Here is a 19,120-nt window from a genome sequence, read left to right on the forward strand (position 1 = left end):
AATAGACAGAAAAAGTCTAATATAAATGAGGAAGTTATTAGCAATTACATAAAGAAAAAGTGTGACCAGATAGTAAAACAATGCATGGTATATAAGGGTGCAACATCCTCTTACATTCTTCTGTAGCCTAAAACTGACAGGTAACAGAAGAAAGTACTTTCTGTCTGTATAGCTTTTACATTCCTTCAAATAAACAAGTAAATGTGAGGAATGGAGTGGGAAAAACCAGACAGTTTTGCCCTGTTTCCACGAATTGACTCTCCCTGGGAATGCTTATACCATATAGGAACCTGACAGAATCCGATTCTCCTGGAGATCAGAAGAGAATAGGTCTACTCCCTCATGACAGCAACAGGGGGGAAGTAAAAACATGACAAGTTATATGGTGCACAGCTCACATTTCCCAGAGAATGGCCATTTCTTTCCTAGTGTAGTATTGCACTTCCCTTAACGGGAATTCACAGAAAAATGCTGAAGGAGGTCAATATTTCTGAAATGTTAAAAGGGGTCACGTTTTTCTCCAAAAAATTACTTTGATGTCCAGAGTCACATTTTCAAATGCATTCAGGTGTCCAATAGTGCAGATAAGTGAGGAAAGAGTAAGTTTAATTAAAATAAATAAATAAATCTGTTTAAACATTTTTACTTCTAGAGCTAGGCAAAATTGAAAATGAGATTTAGTACTTGACTTTGTCCACATTTATATGTCTAAAGACTATTTTTATAATTATATACAGATGGCTGATTCTTATTGATTATCAACAAGATTTCAGATCACAGGGCTTTTCTGTAGACAGTTTGGTCCCTTTGAAAAGTATTATTTTTGTTGTGTTTATTTTTCTTAATGTGCTTATAAGTACCTATTAAAAAAATCAAAATACGTTTCTTGCTGTTAAGGCCACTTCCAATGAAAGAAAAAAAATACAGAAAAAATAAAAAATCCTTTATTCCATACTTCTAAAATAGTAGTAAGCTCACTCATGAGTCACTTTTTAGAATATTTTACATCCATAATTATAAGAGTGCAAACTGTGCCAAACAGTATTAAGGAAACAACTGTTTTGAACGATGAAGGATATGATGTGGCATGTGTCACCCCAATGATAGATACCACTTCATTTAATTTCTCTTAAGGATGTAACATGTCTGTTATGTGAGTGATTTGGGATGGGCTGTCATCTGTCTGATCTGCCCTATATCATCAGAAAAATGGTAAAGTGACAACTCTCAGCAGAAAGATTTCCAGCCTATCTTCTTAACCCAGGTCTCCCCCGCTTAGTGTGTGCTGTGTTGCTACTTTTTGGAAAAACAAGTTGCTGGCTTTTTATAACAGACATCATTTTTGGAAGCACTCACCCAGAGAGAATATATTTGCAAAAGTCTATAGCCATAACAGTCTGCTAGAAAAACTCATAGGTGGTTATAGAAACTTCAAGCTTATGCTTGAAATAACATCAGGCTTGCTAGTACCCAACTGACTGCCTGATGTTGATTTTTCTCAAGCTTCAACTGTATTGCATCAATCATAGTCTTAAACCTTCTCAGAATACCTACTGCTTTTTTTTTTTTTTTTTGCAAGTTAGTTAATAAATTCATTTTATAAAACACTAGTGTATTTTAACAAGATTTTTGCAAACTTTGAATTGGAAAAAAAAAATCTATTTTTTTTTACAAATCTCCCTAAAATTCTGCTGGATAAAAGAAAAAAAAAAAAAAAGACTGACAGCTTTTTTACAGCAAAACTTACCATCAGTTCTACTTGTTAAATAAAGCACATTGATATTCTAATAACATTTAAAATAAGCTCTGTCATTGATCAACCTGCATTCAGGTATTAGCAGTACTTTAGATAGGTGTAGGTCAAAACTCTTTAAAAAGTGAACTGATCACTATTTCATGACCATGCAGTAGACTTTAAGAGCAGTAACAAGTCTCCCATACAATTAACATGTTAAGGACTAAGGAGTTTCTCTATTGACAACTACCTTTATAACTTAAACCAGCTCACAGACCTGCCTATATTCAGTCCAGTAGCTAACTGTAAGCATCATACTTGACAATGCATTAAGTTACTCAAGAAAAGTAGGAAAAGTTAACGATTACATTTCTATTCACATCCTAATATATGATATAGGAAAATAATAATAAAAAGCAAAAATATTAAATGATCAAAAATAAGGTATTTTTGAAAATGCAGAAAACTGAAACTTACAGCAGCAATACTAACCTTAGAACCCTGGACATGCAACAGACAAAACAGACAACAGATTACAACAATAAAAGAAAAAGAAAATTATTTAAGTTAACTAAAAATACAATGTAAAATTGAAACAAATTAGTATCTTTATATATTTGTTTAATTTATAATTAGAACAGCAAAACATTTCAGCTCAGCATGAACATTTCAAATAAAGACTTCTAAGAGATAGCTATGCACAAGGAAAACTGTAAATCTTGCATTATTATGGCATTCATGTAAACACTGATTCTTCCAAACCAATGTACATCTTTTATATAGTACATAGAGCAATTTTATGAAGCAATGTAAGCCAAAGTAATGTTTTCACTGATTATATAGAAATAAAACGAGCATTTTACAACAAGCCATTCAACTGAAATGTAATAAAGTAGTTATTGACAAAACAAATATAAATCACAAAAAGCAAACTGGTTCTTCATGCATAATGCTCCTTCCTTTGACTCAAGACAGCTTACATATATATATTACATTTGGGTGTGATTTTTCCAACCTAAACCAGTATTACACTGGATATCTGAATGCTTTTGAACCACAGAAAAAAAATATTAAAGATTCACTAAGCCTCTGGGACTGAATTAGTCTTCAAATTCCAATGTTCTCAATGGAATATGTGTGTTAAATTTTTGTATTTTAGTTTTAAGTAGAAGTACTTTTTTTCTTAACACAATGGGCTGAGAACTAATCCTTACGTTTTAACTGGTTATGTTTTCAAAAGAGAAAGAAACTGAATTTTCAAGAGCACATTGGTATTTTTGTCATTTAAATAGCAGAAAAAAACTAATTAGCAGAAAGAAAAACAAGCTGAAACAGACTGCTTGCTTCCCTTTTGGAACAGAAAATACCACGTTGAACCAGTTTTTAAATATGTCCTCCTCTTTTGTAGCCGGACGTAGCTATTATCTCTCCATTGCCAGCTGACAATTTTCACATCAGCGTGCCACTGTTGAACCCCAGAATTGCTATAGATCACACAGCACCTGTGGCATCACATGAGTCATGAACGTAACAATGGTAACACTACATACAGGACATACAGAGAAATATCTCATCTTGGTTCTTCATCCACAGACCTAATAAGGCTGTCTTTGAATGTTTAATTGAATTTTGTAGACAGCCATTCATGTAACACCAGCAGCCCTCAGATTACAATTTGAGAGCCAACGTTTTAAATGCTGTAAGCAAGAACTGGAATTATGGACTACATAGAATAAGGGGAAAAACTAAGTAATTGCAAGGGGTCTGGAAATTTACTCTCAATTGTCACATATATTTCAACTCCTCAGATTTCTTTTGCCTTATTCAATTATCCTCAAGTCCTTGTATCAGCTGCTATTGTTGTAGGAAGCAATGATTACTTCAAATTCCTAGCTTGTACACAAAGTGTTTTATCTGGCAACCAGCTGCTATTAAAAGAAAGTATTTTCTGCAAACCTTTTTCCTTACAGCTCCCCAAAACTGCTTATTTGACTCTTCTATAGCATCTTACAAATGTCTTCCTTATCTTGCCATTCAAAAAAAAAAAAAAAAGCCTTGAAGACCTCCCACACAGAAAGAAAAACAAAAATGAAAAACAAAATTTTATATTTTATGGCCTCCCTATAATATTGGCAGTTATCTAATACCCCCAAATTTATAAACAAGGCATCAGAATTTACAGTGGAACACACTCCAGTTTATACTATAAAACAACAAAACTGGCTAGACTTTTTTGTTAATACTTGACTCAATTTCACATTATTTCATACATACAAGCGACAACCCTTTAAAAACACCAGCATTTGAAGCAAGTCCTTGTACAGACCCTCGGACAGAGGTGGAGGTGAAATCAAGGGAAATATTAAAATACATGGGGATAGATTACTGTAAATTACAGTAAAAATTCTCCTGTATTCTACACAAATGTATAACCTTCACTGTTCTCATAAGTCACTCCAGATTTGCGAGTAGTTTGTTTTCACAGATAATGTATTTTTTCTTTTCTTCTTCCTAATCATATTTAAAGGCTCCTGTTCACAGCACTATTCAGATTATCCTAGTCTGGATTTTTAAAGAAAAGGAAAAGGAAAAGGCAGATTTCTATTACAAAAATTCAACAGTGAGGAAATTAAAAAATTAAGATTGCTTGTCCTACAGCAGAAAAGGGATCATGGAGGAATATTCCACCCAGTCAAGAAGAATTGACATTTCATTTCAAATCCTAACTGTGCAAACAAAAATCTTTTTGAAATGGGAAATTCCCCTAACATTCATATTTTTAGAGAAACTGTGAGAGTACTGATTTTCCAGCAAGGGATGGAACACAATAAAGAATCTGTTGCACAAAGAAAAAAAGCCCTGCAGTTCCCCCAGTATTCTGAAAGTCATTTTGCTAAATTTATGTCTTGGTTCTTTTCTGCATACAGTCTTAATTCAAGCATCCGATACTCAACATCTATTCTACTAAAGAGAAATAGGTGAAATGCCTTTAAAAAAAAAAGAGAAGCAATGGGGCACATGTAGTAACAACTAATTCTTACAGCAGACTGTTGAGAAGAGAGTTTTGTAACAGACATTTAGGACTGTTTAACAACAAGCAGCTCAGGATAAGGTCTTGCTTGAACTCAGAGTGACAAGGAACTGTGGAAAGATAGGATTGTGAGGTAGAAAAAGGAACTATGTGTTTCTGTCTGTCCTCTTCTCTGTTAGAAAAGCAGTAATCTATCTCATAAAAAGAGGCTGGATTCAGCTCCAGGTTAACAATCATCGCAGTCAATGGACCCTACAAGGATCTGCTGACCAGCCACTCGATGTCTACATCAGAGACAGAGGAATCATTTGTTTCTATTGAGTAGGTCTCCATTGGCTAGAAATCTAGTCCAAATGCAAGTACTTCAAGTGGATAACTAAATTTACTCTAACATCTTCTTGAATTCCGTCATGTTTTATCATCCCAAAATAAAAGGGTGGAAAAACCTTTACTGTCTGTTCTATATAGCCTGTTTGCTCTCATTTTTCGTTATTCCAGACCAAAAAGTAAACTAATTTTTAGAAACAGATGTAAATATGTGTCCTATGCCACAAATACAACACACTAGGAGGAAATAAGTAAAAACTGCTACTTTAAAATTTCAATATGGGCCTAAAATGCCTTCAGTGGGAATATTTGAGAGTCCCCATTCATGAAAGTGAAAAAGGAAGAAACGAAGTAAAATGAGCTCATACTTGTTGATAAACTGAATATATGTATTCTACATGATCTACAAAACGTGAAGGTTTTGACACCTCAGAAAAGCTTCACAGAATAGAATTATGGAGAATCTGAGGCTTCCAAAGACAGACAGACTCAATAACATGAAGACTCTATGGATTCCAACAGGCACACCAGGATTCAAGCCTACAAAGTCATAAATGATATGGAGATGAATAGAGACATGATTAACCACTCCTTTCATAGCATAAACAGTAAGGCATATAGTGCCTTTATATATTTAAGCAGGCTTAGAAAAATAAAGACAAGAAGTGCTTCAAAGGTTATATTACTTTGTCAGACCCAATGCCATAGGATATTACGGAGGCTAAAAGCGTAAGTAGCTTCAAAAAAGATTAGATAAAGTCTAGAAGGATGAATTCCTCAATAGTTATTAAACGTGACAGTCCGGACATTCTCTCTAGCTGTTAAAGTCCTAAATGCTGAAAGGAAGTATCATTAGAGCAATCAATATGCTTGCTCAGACGTCTGTATTTTGACGTAAGCTGCAAACAGTCACTATTGGAGGCAGAATGCTAAACTAGCCAGGCCCTTCGGCTGACCCAGTAAGGCGGCTTATGGAACGTGTGAAAGGCTTGCTTTCCTAAGAGTAGTGCAGCACTGCTTGACCGAACTTCTAATACCATGCCCAGTTTAAATTACAGAAGCACAAAAGCACACAGAATCATACAATGTTGAGGATGGAAGAGATTCATGAGAGGCAACACAACAATTGGACTGTATATCTTGTGGAAAAAAACATTCATTAATGTAATTAACTACAGCACAGCACATTCTGTCTGAAAAATCGAGAATCACTTTTTCACTGTGAGGGTGACTAAACACTGGCACAGGTTGCCCAGGGAGGTGGTGGAATCTCCATCCTTGGAGATACTCAAAAGCCATGTGAACGCAGTCCTGGCAACCACTTGAAGCAGTTGGACCAGATGACCTCCAGAAGTACCTTTCCAGTGTCAATCATTCTGTGATTCTTTGAATCAGTGAGGGAGAAAGCGTATTGGCCCTTTCCTCCCTTGAGAGTTACTTTGGCAGAAAATGTCACTGGAAAGCCTGCATAAGTGTTTTTATGCAGTGGAGACACCATATAAATCTTTCCGTTTCAGACCTCCTCTCCCTTCCAGTAGGCACCTCTTGGAAGAAGGAGAGTAAGACAGAGTCTATTGTAACTGATTGTAAGCACTGGAATACTTTGCCCTTTCAAGACTGAGAAGAAATACATTCCTAACCAGCAGTTCATCCACTTTCTTGACAGCAGATCAAGGATGCAAAAGTATTAGAAGCCTGAGAATCAGTATGAAACTTCTTTTCATTCACCATATGATGGATATTCAGAAGTGGTCACATGCCCAACAGGGCATCTGGTCGCTTCATAACTGATCTAGAACAATACTGAGGGAGAGCACCTTCTCTAAGAAAGAAGAAAGGGTGTGTGCTGGGCTCTTTGTATCTGTCACAATGATGAATAAATCCACCTTCCTGCTAACGTTTATGGATGGACAATGATGGAACAGGCATGCAGTTGAATGGGAGGGAAGAAGCTCTCTGCTAGGTGGAAGTGATTATGAAATCATCATCTAGAAAGTAATGATTATTTCCAGGTGAAGTTAATTTGTGACTTTCTCAATTACTTCTCCCTGCCCTCCCTGTACATGTGGGCCAAAAGTATTCACTTTTTTTTTTTAATTTCATGGAGTAGGATTAATTGAGTTTGAAGCCAGCTACTGATCTTTTAGTGAATTAGTTTATTTCACAATTTGTTTTTATTTTATTATCCTAAACAGATGGCAAAATTGAGCATTTAAGTAATGCACACAGTTCCCATGTGGTGGAGAAATGCATGCACAACACAAATTTGGAAATGTAGTCTTTTGTATCAATGCATGAAAATCACTTCTATTGTGTCAACACAATATTTTAACAAACGGATGTGTAATTTATATCGCTTTATCAGCTACCTGTCTCTATAGATACACATATATATTTATTATCCAGAATAGAGGGAAATGGTGAACTGCAAAATTATTCTGTAGAATGGGAATGGCTCTGCAGTGTAATAAACTAGGATAAGAGCTAAAAACCACCAAGACCTTTCCACGGAATTATAGCTTAAGTAATGCTGTGCCTGTTTTATATTTTTATATAAGAGATGGCAAAGACAACATCTTCATTTGAAAATGATGCTTAAAAGGTTTGCTTTAAAAAATATCTCCCAATGTCCTTTAATCTGAAGACTGATACTACAGCCTGAATCTCAAAATGGCTTGGCGTGCACTCTCTCATATTTGTCAATATTTACAATGAAGCACTTGCAAAATCTTTTATTCAGCAATCTGGATGCCATTCTCGTGAACAGACAACTGAAGTCTTTCCTGTGAGTCCAGCACTTTTGTTTATAGCAAGTATTTTCCCAGTTAACACAGTGAAAATAGTAAAGACATTTAACCATTAATTGCCTGATGGAAAGTCATATTGTTCAGCCAAGTGCTAGTCCATACACTCATACCTTCCAAATAAAATCATACAAAACAGGTTTTTTTTGCTGGCTAACTAGAAGTACTAGTAGAGGCAAAATAAAGTAATCTCAGTTGACAAATGGCTAGAGCAAGGAACTGTGCTTTTACAGCCATACTACATTTGTAGCCTCCAGTGCCTACTAGCCACATTTCTTCAGAAGAGCCTCTTTATCCCTTCTCATCCTCATTTTCTCCCCTTTCAAAGGCCAGTACTTGTTGCAGTTGGTCAAGATAAAACATTTAGTATGAAATAAATAATTACAGACATTATACGCACAGCCAAAGTATCAAAGTCAAATACGGTAATTACTATTGCAATATTTACAAACTATTTATCCCTTTTTCATGAAGCACTCTGTTAGGCTACTTTGCCTGCCTGAACTACCATCACCTAAGAAATTACAACTTACTAAGAGCAGAGCATCAAAGTGGATAAAAATATCAGCCTATTTCAATACAAGATTTTAAAAATATTTACAAAATAAAAAAAAAGAAAAAGGAAACGTTCAGGACCCACTGAAGGAAGAAGCAAACAGAGTGGTGAGGGGATGACTTCTGGTATTATTTGGCATGCAAACACATGGCAGCCATGCAAAACAAATTTATGAATATCACTGACTAGCCATCATAAAGCGTCTAATTTTGTTGCATCACGATTTGTAACCATGATCCTAATGGTCTTCTCTTTCAAAGGAAATAGTGAATATCTATGAAATATTATGCTTACTTAGTACTACTTCTCTATAAAAATTGGAATTTCAAATGAAAAATATTATAAACACTTTGTATATCAAAGCTTAACACTTGTGATTATAAACTTAAATTTTTTTTAAGGAATTAGCAGAGGAGGGACAGGAGTCCCTAAAGAAGAAAAGTCAGCTGCAATAGTGGTTGGTATTAGTAAAAACAATTTCTAATATGACCACTAGGTGGAAATATTGTACTTACAGTTGGGGATGTGGCTGCTGACAGCAGTGGCAAAATTCCTCCACAAGCAATAATAATATTGTCTACCATCTGGGAAATGAGGTGTATTGTGTTGTGTACAAAAATAATATTTTCATTGCTATTGACAAAGTCCATCACAGACTTTGTGGAGTGACTGCAAGAACAGGAGAAAGGATGGATTAAAAACAAACAGTTAAAATAAAAGTTTAGATTAATTTATTCTTTGCAACCAGAATGTTAAAGTTTCTTTGGTTATAAAGACAAAATCTGGTCTACAATGTAAATTGTCTAACAATACAAACAGGACTACTCTAATGAAAAAATTCATTGCTATCTATTTTCACACCAAGATTAGTTGCAGATAACCAGTTGAGAAAAAACCAGCTCGTAACCTTTTATTCCCATCAACCAGTACTTCACAGGCAGTTCTGCTGAAAGCAGTGGGGTTCTTTCTTCAGTCTGAAAGTTACTATTTAATATTAAGAGTGCCATTAAAAGCACTGTAGATATCACCTAATGATAACAGCTGCTAGTGTTTTAAAGGAGAAACCTGAAATATGGTGATACCTTGACTAATATTAACTATTAAATAATACTAAATTTAGCATTAGCAATAACTTTGCAAGCTACAGATGATAATAAGATTAGCTGAAATCTCAGCAACTCCTAATTGGTGAGAAATTATCCCCCAGAAGAGTCATTCCCCCCTAATATAAAACTGTGTGTGTTTTTTGAGAAATACTGTCTGTAAGTATGTTATTTCCCCAAAATGACATTGTTGCTAGCCAGCAAACAAAAATTAAAGGTTTCAATTGAAAATATACAAACTGAAGTTTAATCTCCAAGCGTTACCTAAACACAAAGTACAGACCCCTACCACGTACTTGGCCAAAAAAAATCCAAAACCAAAATTGTCTATTTCCTAGTGACTATCACAGAAAAGTTCACCAAACTGGAAAGTAAATGCAATATAAATTGGTCCTTGGATACGCCTGTGTTCATGTTTTCTGAGAATGAACTATTCTGTCCTGGAAATTAGATTAAATGGTGTCTATTATACCTAGGGGCTCTCATAACAATAAGTTATTGAGTATCTCTCTTAAGCGTACAAAAAGCCTAGGAAATCACATTGCTGTCATAAAGTATAATATAACCACCAAAAATAACTACAACCAGGGGCTGACATGCAAAAGAAAAAAAACAAAACAACTGGCAGCTAGAAAGAGTGATTCCTTAAAAAATGTTACAGGAATGAGTTTTCATTTATAAGTTTTGGAGCTAAAGAACCTCTCTTTTAACTGATCAATTGAAAAAAATGGCCCTTAGCAGACATACAAGCCCTCCTCAGTTCTGAAACAGAAGCAGCAGATTCTAATGCTAAACATAAGTTGAAAGAGCAGCTCAGTTTAGTTAGGTATGTATGAGTTATACAATCTCTCAAGAGAACAAAAATTGTTACCTGTGAAATAGAGCTGTTACAGGCTGGGAAGGGATGGAAAGAGAAGATAGAAAATACAAAAGTGCATTTCAGCTAACATCAACTCTTTTCCCTTCCCATTATCCCAGTAACATCCCCTCTACAACATACCTAATTTTTCCTTGTGGATGGAAACTTGTGTTTTGTAACAGGACTTAAAGAAGAAACAACAACCTACCTTCTCCAAACATGTACATCTGTTTCTAGTGCAAAAAGCAAGTCTGTCAGGAGCCGCTGGTGCATGGGGGACCATTTAAACTCTGGAATACGAAACATAGTTGTGCGTGGACCTGGACTAAACTGTCGTCGCTGCTCTTCTGTCATTGGCATTCCTCGAAATCCCAAGTCAACACGTAAATCCCGGTCTTGCTGAGTGACTGATCGACCCTGTACTGCCTACATCAACAACAAGTTCAAAAATCATGTTCGCTTTTTGTAATGTGTTTCTGATTGGGTCAAAGAACACGAGAAAGAGTACAAAACTATTTTTTTAAATAGGAAGAATATAATGAACTGGACTCAAGCACAAACTACAGGAGATATTGATATTCCAAAGCAGGCAGGGTCCAAAAGTGAAGGAGCTGCTGCAATGGAAAGCAACCAGCACTGAGAGGCAACTTCTGGCCTTCCTGTCAGCCATTCACCAGTGTTTTACACTCAGGTTCTTCACTTGAAGTATTACAAAGACCAAATGTAGCACATACAAGGTCAGCAGTGGCAAGACTTTGTTTATAGGAAAGAACTACTGTTTTGTACCGATATCACAATTTTATTTGAATATTTACCTCAAAACATGGACCAACTAGACAGTGATGGCTTCAAGGAATCAATGTACTTTTAGACAGCTCTTCATTTTCTAAAACTAATTATTTATCTAGTCTTTTTAGCAGGATCATTAAAGAATCAAATCTAGTCTCCCAAATCTCATTTTGCCAATGCTGTTATATTTTGTTAATTGGTTAACAGTTTTATGGATCCTCAGGACATTCTTTAGATTCTCCCAACAGGTGGTGTATGTGAATTTCATTCCCTTTCACTACCTGTGGAGTAATGACTGTTTCTACTTGGTGATTAACGACAAAAGTAAAAGATACATATAGAGGATATGATGGGAATACCATGGAGGAAAAGATATTAAAGAACAAGCATTTCAACTGAATTTGAGGCAATACTCATAACAACAAAATTAGTTATAATGTGCAACATCTCTGAAAGGAAGAAATACAAATTCTGACCACTGACATTATTTTGAAGTTCCTTCAGTTTAGCTTCAAAGAAAATATACTTGCTTTGCTCAAATATTCCTTTCTGATCTCAGCATGCTGTTTTAGACCTGGATATTTAAAAGCAAAAAAACATTTACAAAATATTTGTGCTAGCAACGTAAAAATGGAAATGGCATTGGAGTTGGGCTGGAAAGCTTCTTAGATCTTTAGTCTGATTTTGATCTTCTGTTGCCAGCATTTTGAGAGCAGGGAAAGTTTCTTTCATTGAGTTTGACCTACTGAGATCAAAATTGTTACTGTTGCTTTAATTTTGTATCTTTTTCTTAAAACTGTCTCTAAATGATTCTATACTTTTTTTTCCTAGATTCATCTAAGAATTGAAAGCTTTGCATGTATCTTATGCATAGTGCTTTCAATTCTATTTTCAGTCTTTCCTACTTTGAGTGTACTTGAGTGAATCCCTGAAACTCTTTCTTCTTGCACATTGGTACACACTACATAGTACCAGGCAAAGCAATTTTTGCAATTTTGTTTGGCTCTTCTACCATAGTTTCAGGAAGTCTACTTGATTTTTAAATCCTAGAAGATAAATATTGGTGCACATATTGGACATACAGTCAGCTAGGAAAGTCTTAAAGGTAGTCAATTCTTTCACCTGATAACATCCTTAAAAGCAATCTTTGACTATGTGCTACATTCTCTGAACAATGAGAGTCAGGAAATTAATTCTGTGCTTTAAAAGTTGAAAGCAATCCTATATTTTGCTATGTATAATATATACACATATATTATGTATACATATACATATGTATATATATGTGTATATATATACAAATTCTTTCAAAGAGTAGACTTCTGCCTTGGCCTTCCCATTTTCAGAATGCTCAGGCTCTCACAAAACCACTAATTTTTCAGAATTCTTCAGAGGAAGACCTAGACAAGAAAGGATCTCCAAGAAAATAGATGCAACTTCTTTTATTAATCATCTCTGGTCTGGAAATCAAGTTGCAGTTTTTCCTTTATTAGACCTAAACTATTAATTTTCTTGTGTCAGAACCAAATATGTAGATTATTTATGCCAGCATTCCTGTATGGGAAGAAAAAGAGCGTACTAAAGTGCTCTAAGACTATACTCTGAGAAAGGCACAGCAAAAGTAAAGACTACTTCAGTGTGTAAATAGTAAAATATAGACACATCTTAACACATACTGACAACAAAATATAAAGCAGAATTCTAACTATCAGTTAATCTCTGCACAACAACTAAGGAAAATGGCTGAGAGATTCTCTTAGCTAAGTTTTTTTAAACTAAAGCATCCACAATTGTGATACATATTTTCTATACAGACATAAAAGACTACACAATCCTTACCCATGTTACAGCATTTTCAAAGCAAATTGGCTTGGAGGATGGAAACTTTTCATATAATTAAAGAAATATACTTCAAACATCTCTCAAATCTCACTATTAATTTACCCAGCAGCAACAAACAGCAATTACATCAGAAACGTACGTGGCTACAGTACTTGAAACTTACCTGGGTTGTTGTAGTTGTCTGGATCTTCCGTATCTCCTTTCCTGCTTCCTTACCATCATCAGATCTTTCTGTATCTGATATTATACTTCCTGCATCAACACTAGGTACAGTTTTGCTACCAGAAGACTCTGTCTCAAGAGTTGTGGCAGTCATTTCAGCATATTCTAATCCTTTAGATGATGAAGCCAACTCCCTCTCAGAAATGCTACTCATTCCATCTGAAGTTGTGTGAATCTTGAACTCCTTGTCCTCTATTATACTCGAAGCACATGTTATATCTACATTACCTGTCATATGTGCAAGCAATCCCAAATCATCATTTACACCAAGATGCATCTGTGTCTCTTGCACATTTGGAATAGAAATATGATTACTTGAAAGTTCAGGTAGAAGTTTCTCCTCTTGACTAGGTATTTTATCAAAGAGAAATGAGGTACTGTTAGTAGAAGGTTCATCTTTCTCATCAGCCAGAGTTATTAATGGACCATTATCTTTTTCCTCATTCTTCTTAATAATACCCACACTTCCATGAACATTGTTTTGCAGCTTCTCAACAGCAGCACTATACACATTATCTAGAAGAGATTCGACTTCTACAAGCGCACCATTTTCTCCAGTTACCAGTGTCTCTGGTGATAAATCCATATCATCAAGTTTTACTTCAGTAGCTTCTACCTTTTCAGCTTTTATATCAACTAAAAGGTCATGAACTTCCACATGTACTCCTCCTCCTGGTCTCTCAGCACTTCCAAGCACATCATCTGACACCTTTGTAGCCATGAGCAAGTCCCTCGTATCTGTACTGACAGGGTAATCTGTTTCACTTTCTGGACTTTGGCTTTGTGAAAGGTCTTCTATTTCTCGAATTTCCATTCCACCTTTTGCTCCTGTTGTCTGAGATGAAAGACCTGAGATAGTGCTCACGTTCCCCTTCTTCCCCTTTTTTATGTTTTCTTCCTCTTGCCTTTGATACTCTTCATACATTTTTGCTAGATATTCTTTGTGAGCCTCATATGTGACCTTAGAAAGAAAAGAACAGATTATGTGGATGAACATATGCTACATGAACTTGGACAAAAACTAACAAGAATTTTATCACCATATTACACAGAGCTTACAACAAATGACCTACAACGATGACAAAAAAATGCCACCTTGACATGTATGGAGATAGCCACCAGATGGCACTAAATCACTGTGCATCTTACTCTATTGATAGTCCCTTTGGGGGAGTTCTCAGTATTAAAAAAAAACATCCACAAGACGTTTCTTACCTTGGAATGTGCTATAGAAAGAGTATCCACCCACACTCTCCAGCCTCCCCATTCATATTTTATTGCATGATACAAAAGAATACGGAAAATGTTGTAAACCATCTCTGTGATCTTCTGCTCTTCAGAGTTCTTAGGGTTAATGTATCCCAGAGAAAACATCCAGTCCTGCCACACTGAACACTGAAGTAAACATCTAAAGTGAAATAATTAGGTCAAAATATATCCAAACAAAGCTTCTTTATTTTAATATTATGATGGTTATAAACAGAGGAAAATAATATATGTTCCTCTGAACATCAATCCAATGTAGGAGGAAACTTAAAAATACTTCAGGATGAATTAAAATTTAAAGTATATTCAAATGAGAAGAACCCGGTATAAGTTGCTGAACTAATAGAAGTTCCACAGACCTATTCCATTTATTTTTGATATATTCAATTTAATATACAGCATACAAGTCTACACAGTACCTCAGATTGCTATTACTCACAAGTAAAGAATGAGAAAATACTATTGCTAGTGACATACCTTCTGTTTTCACGGCTATTACTAAAGAGTTTTATCATATCAGATAAGAACAAACGTCGAACTTCCATCAGCTCTGCGCTTGGCGTGGAGTTTTTTAACAGCGTTGCCACCACCTTAAGAATCACTTTGAAAGAATAAATTAGTTACGTAACACATTTTAACAACATTTAAAAACAAAAAAAAAAATGTTGCTGACAGCAACTACTTTAAGTAGAAACTGAAACCCATATGTATTTGAGATACACTAATGAATTTTCTTGCTTCCTGGACCATATTCTTTCAAAAATTCCACAACCTCTAGGCAATACATTCACCATACAAACATAATATATTGTCCTTACTTGGATTCTGAATTTTCACTGTAGAATCTGGTTCTGGATGAGGTTTATGAACAACTTGAGTGCATACTTGTTCTGTCAAAATCTAAAACAGAATATTAAGATTCTTTTACCATTTTTAATTAAACACTACATCATTTCTTTGTTTATTTTTTAAATTTCTGAAGAACATTCACCATGGCCACACTGTAACTTCACAAAAAACATTTTTGTAAAACACTTTTATTCTTGAAGAATGGAAATGAGCAATTCCTCTATGCAAGGATCATGATTTCCATGGATGTAGAGTGGCAGGTTAACTAACTTTTTAGTTAGCTATGTGTTACACATTCACAGATCAAAAAGTCTTTCATGAGCACTATACATCAAAAGTTATTCTCATACATTCCATCCATAACCAAACCCAGTATTTATTAAAAGTGGGTTTGGTTTTATCCAGCCAGGAAAGAGGAACAGTCACAGACAGCATCCCGTAGGAATAATCCTAGAGCTCCACATAATAAGCAAGACAGATCATTCTCCTGTTTCATGAATTGTACTTGACAAACTAATTAATCTGTATTGTAACACTGCAGACCTTTCACACTGGGATACCTGTCACAGGTTCCATGTATGCAACTTTAAGAACAAAGTAAAAATTTAATCATAATGACATGGGATTCTCAGTAAGTATATTCAAGCAAATGTATTTCAAAATAGAATAATTCCACTAGTAATTATCATTTATTTTAAACCAGAACTTTAGTTCTAATAAAACTAATAGCAGTTGTAAACTCAATATCTTTGAATGGGTCTTTACATACTGGTATTTAAAGTAGAATGCAAATATGCCTATGTTTTTTATGAGAGATGATGGAAAATATCTGTATTAGTTCCTTGGCAAATGTTTTGTACTTTTGGCACTTAACTCCTTTTTTATTCTTCCTCTGGCTATTTTTTTAAATGTGAGCGTCTGTAGATGCTGGAGTCCATGAAGACTTTAATTGTGTCACTGAGCTATGTATTTTCTGAGAATATCAATGACAGAAGCTCTCAGAAATTTGAATGCAGTGACATCTAGACTGTGATACCCAAGCGGTCAAACCACACAGGGTAAGCTTAGAGACGTGAAATAAAAAGGAACTTAACAAATGAGTAAGTCATTGGCAAATAGATGAAGTTTAAGCTTCTACAATCACAGGAGAACATTTTCTACATTCTACACTCAGACTCAAGCACTCCTTTAGTTTTCCATGCCTTTTCTGGAATCAATTCTCAGTATCTAGCTATAAACATATTTGTGACTGAAAAAAATATCTTTCTAGTGCCTGAGAAATTGCAAAAGATTCAATTCTAAGTCACCATTTTAAAAAATAATTAAAGATTGGACATGATCCTTATGCAGTTGCAGGCATTAGGACATGGGTTTCAACGAACTTGATGTTGACATTATTTTGATTTAACAAAATTGCTCATCATCACAACTGAAGTTTCTACAAGTGACTGGTAGAACAGTTGAATTATTCAAGGTCATATTTGCCTTAAGCAGTATCTGTTACATAAAAGAGGCTGTGTTCAGTTATCGTTTTGGCATTACTATCAGCATTACTACCAGCACTTTTCAAAATTATGTAAACTTGAAAGGAATGGCTCAAAAAAGTAAAAGGAAAGGAGAAACTGAAATCTTTCTGTCACCAGCACTTTTCATTGCAATGAAGGAGTAACATCAATTGAAGATCTGCAGTAATATTTTTTTGGTGTGTAAACTGATGAATACCTTAAATAGCAGGATCTTTTCCATCACCCTTTGTAAGTGGAAAGTTTTATAGAGATTATGTAAAAATTATTACACTGTTAATAAAAATATCCAAAGTATGGCAAAATATATTCTGAACCAAGAAATCTTTTTTTAAAATTTCCATCTAAAATTTTTTCATAAGTCTTAAGAATCAGGTTATTGTAAAGCACGGAGTCACAATATAGTTAAGTCATAATTCTTAAAACAGAGATGACAACCTCTACGTTTAGTAATTTGTACCTCATAAAGTGTGTTATACGTTGTAACGGTCACTGTATTTGTATGCAGCATCAACCTTTCTCCAAGAAGAGTGAAAAGACTGTGAGTATGCATGATTTCAACCTTTCGCCTGGAAGAGAAAATGCAAGTATTAGGTAAATGCAAAAAAAAACCAACCCAGAAGCCAAATATTTTGATGTTGTACTAAGTCCTAAAACTTGTTATTTTGTAAATAGTATGAATTAAATATCAATTAAGATCTCTCCCAATATGAATGTAATTGCAGTAATACACAAAGGTTCTCAGAAAGCAAAGCTGTATTTGGGATGGGTTTTTTGTATAAAACAAAAATGACAATTCATTCTCACCCTCCATGATTTTCACAGTGGAAAAAGACAAAGGAATCCCTTTCTATCTTACTTAGGCTGAGAGAGTTCATGATGTTCAGAGGCTGGCTAAAACGTGATCACTGCAGAACATATCTTTTGTTGCTCTCTCAAGGACTCAGAGCAATCCAACCTCAGATCTTCCAACATAAATACTAACACATACACATTTATCAGTACTGTCATTCCCTTCATATAGCTTTCTCTCATGCAACCAAAATAACCAGGTCCTGGAATAACATGTGTTACAATATAAAGGAAATAAAATCCTGAAAAGTTATGTAATTCCAAGTGAATTTTACAGCTAGGATCAAAAACTACTCAAATCTTAAGAGGAGAAGAAAGCAGCTCATATCAGTGAATTCCATCTGTTCCAAAACACTACTCTCTTAAAATTGGATATAACATCATAAATAAACAGAGTACTTCTCATAAATTACATCATTACATTTATCTACTACTGTAATGAATATGAAATAATGTTATTGAAAATAAATAATAATCTATATTAAAGCGGAAAAATATGAAACAAGGTAAAATACAGTCAGTTTCTGTAAAATGTTATGCATTCAAAAGCTAATAAACACCCTTTTCATGATTACTAATGATAATCAAGGTTTAAATTAGATTAATTCTAGAATTTTTGTAATTAATACATTATATCATAATTTTCAAATCATTAAAAAAGAGAATAGCAAAAATTTATAACAGTGTGTACTCTTGTGCACAGAAGAGTTACTTATGAGAAAAATTACAGGTATTCAACCTTGTGAACTACGATGTAGCACAAGTGAAAAAGTGCAGGTTTAAATTGGCAGATGAAAACCAAAAGTAAATAACAGACTGATTTCAGCTGTGGTGTAGAAAGAATCAAACACGGCAGAGAAACAAAACAACATTTTCCCACTGTTAAGGTTAGACAAGGTAATCTATCATCACAGATCTCAAGGAAAAATCAAGTTATTCAGGCTGTCATCTAACACACTACTGGTCACTTCGAAGAACCAGTGACCTCCACTCTATAGCTTAATCTGCAATGAATATATATGAACCACAGCAATGATAACTGCCTTTGTACCTACACACTTTTTATTAGTATCATATTGGTTCAGATTTCATAAATCACATTATAAAATCTCTATGCATTTCTGCTTTAATGTATTAAAATACAATGCTTGTTTCCTATACTGTGAAACAAATTCAAGTGCTTCATAATTTCATAATGTATATATTTTATAATGTAGTTTGTAATTTCATAATTGGTTATAATTTCCTGTAGTTGACTATAATTTTATAAAATCATGCATACTACATGAAAGATAAAGTTATTTAACTTTGTGCTAAGTACTTAATTCCACTCAACATTGGAAACAATACACATATGTCCAT

The 19,120-nt window shown here is 34.6% G+C and overlaps 1 protein-coding gene across 9 annotated transcripts in view; it reads right to left on the reverse strand.

Moving 5' to 3' along the window:
* The window catches only part of NBEA (neurobeachin), a 506,029-nt gene that overhangs the window by 329,495 nt on the left and 157,414 nt on the right, over nucleotides 1-19,120 (reverse strand). For 7 of the 9 annotated variants that reach the window (XM_014965904.1, XM_014965902.1, XM_014965899.1 and 4 more), the window contains exons 18-25: nucleotides 17,367-17,475; nucleotides 15,353-15,434; nucleotides 15,012-15,135; nucleotides 14,484-14,676; nucleotides 13,210-14,229; nucleotides 10,624-10,841; nucleotides 8,969-9,122; nucleotides 2,213-2,236 (exon numbers count right to left, since the gene is read on the reverse strand). In XM_014965904.1, coding sequence (XP_014821390.1) covers nucleotides 2,213-2,236; nucleotides 8,969-9,122; nucleotides 10,624-10,841; nucleotides 13,210-14,229; nucleotides 14,484-14,676; nucleotides 15,012-15,135; nucleotides 15,353-15,434; nucleotides 17,367-17,475 — 1,924 coding nt within the window. The remainder of the gene's footprint in view (nucleotides 1-2,212; nucleotides 2,237-8,968; nucleotides 9,123-10,623; nucleotides 10,842-13,209; nucleotides 14,230-14,483; nucleotides 14,677-15,011; nucleotides 15,136-15,352; nucleotides 15,435-17,366; nucleotides 17,476-19,120) is intronic. The other 2 variants (XM_014965903.1, XM_014965897.1) reach the window with 1 other exon arrangement.

The sequence above is a fragment of the Calidris pugnax genome, unplaced genomic scaffold (assembly GCF_001431845.1).
Source record: "Calidris pugnax isolate Ruff unplaced genomic scaffold, ASM143184v1 scaffold20, whole genome shotgun sequence".
In the NCBI taxonomy this organism is placed as follows: domain Eukaryota; kingdom Metazoa; phylum Chordata; class Aves; order Charadriiformes; family Scolopacidae; genus Calidris; species Calidris pugnax.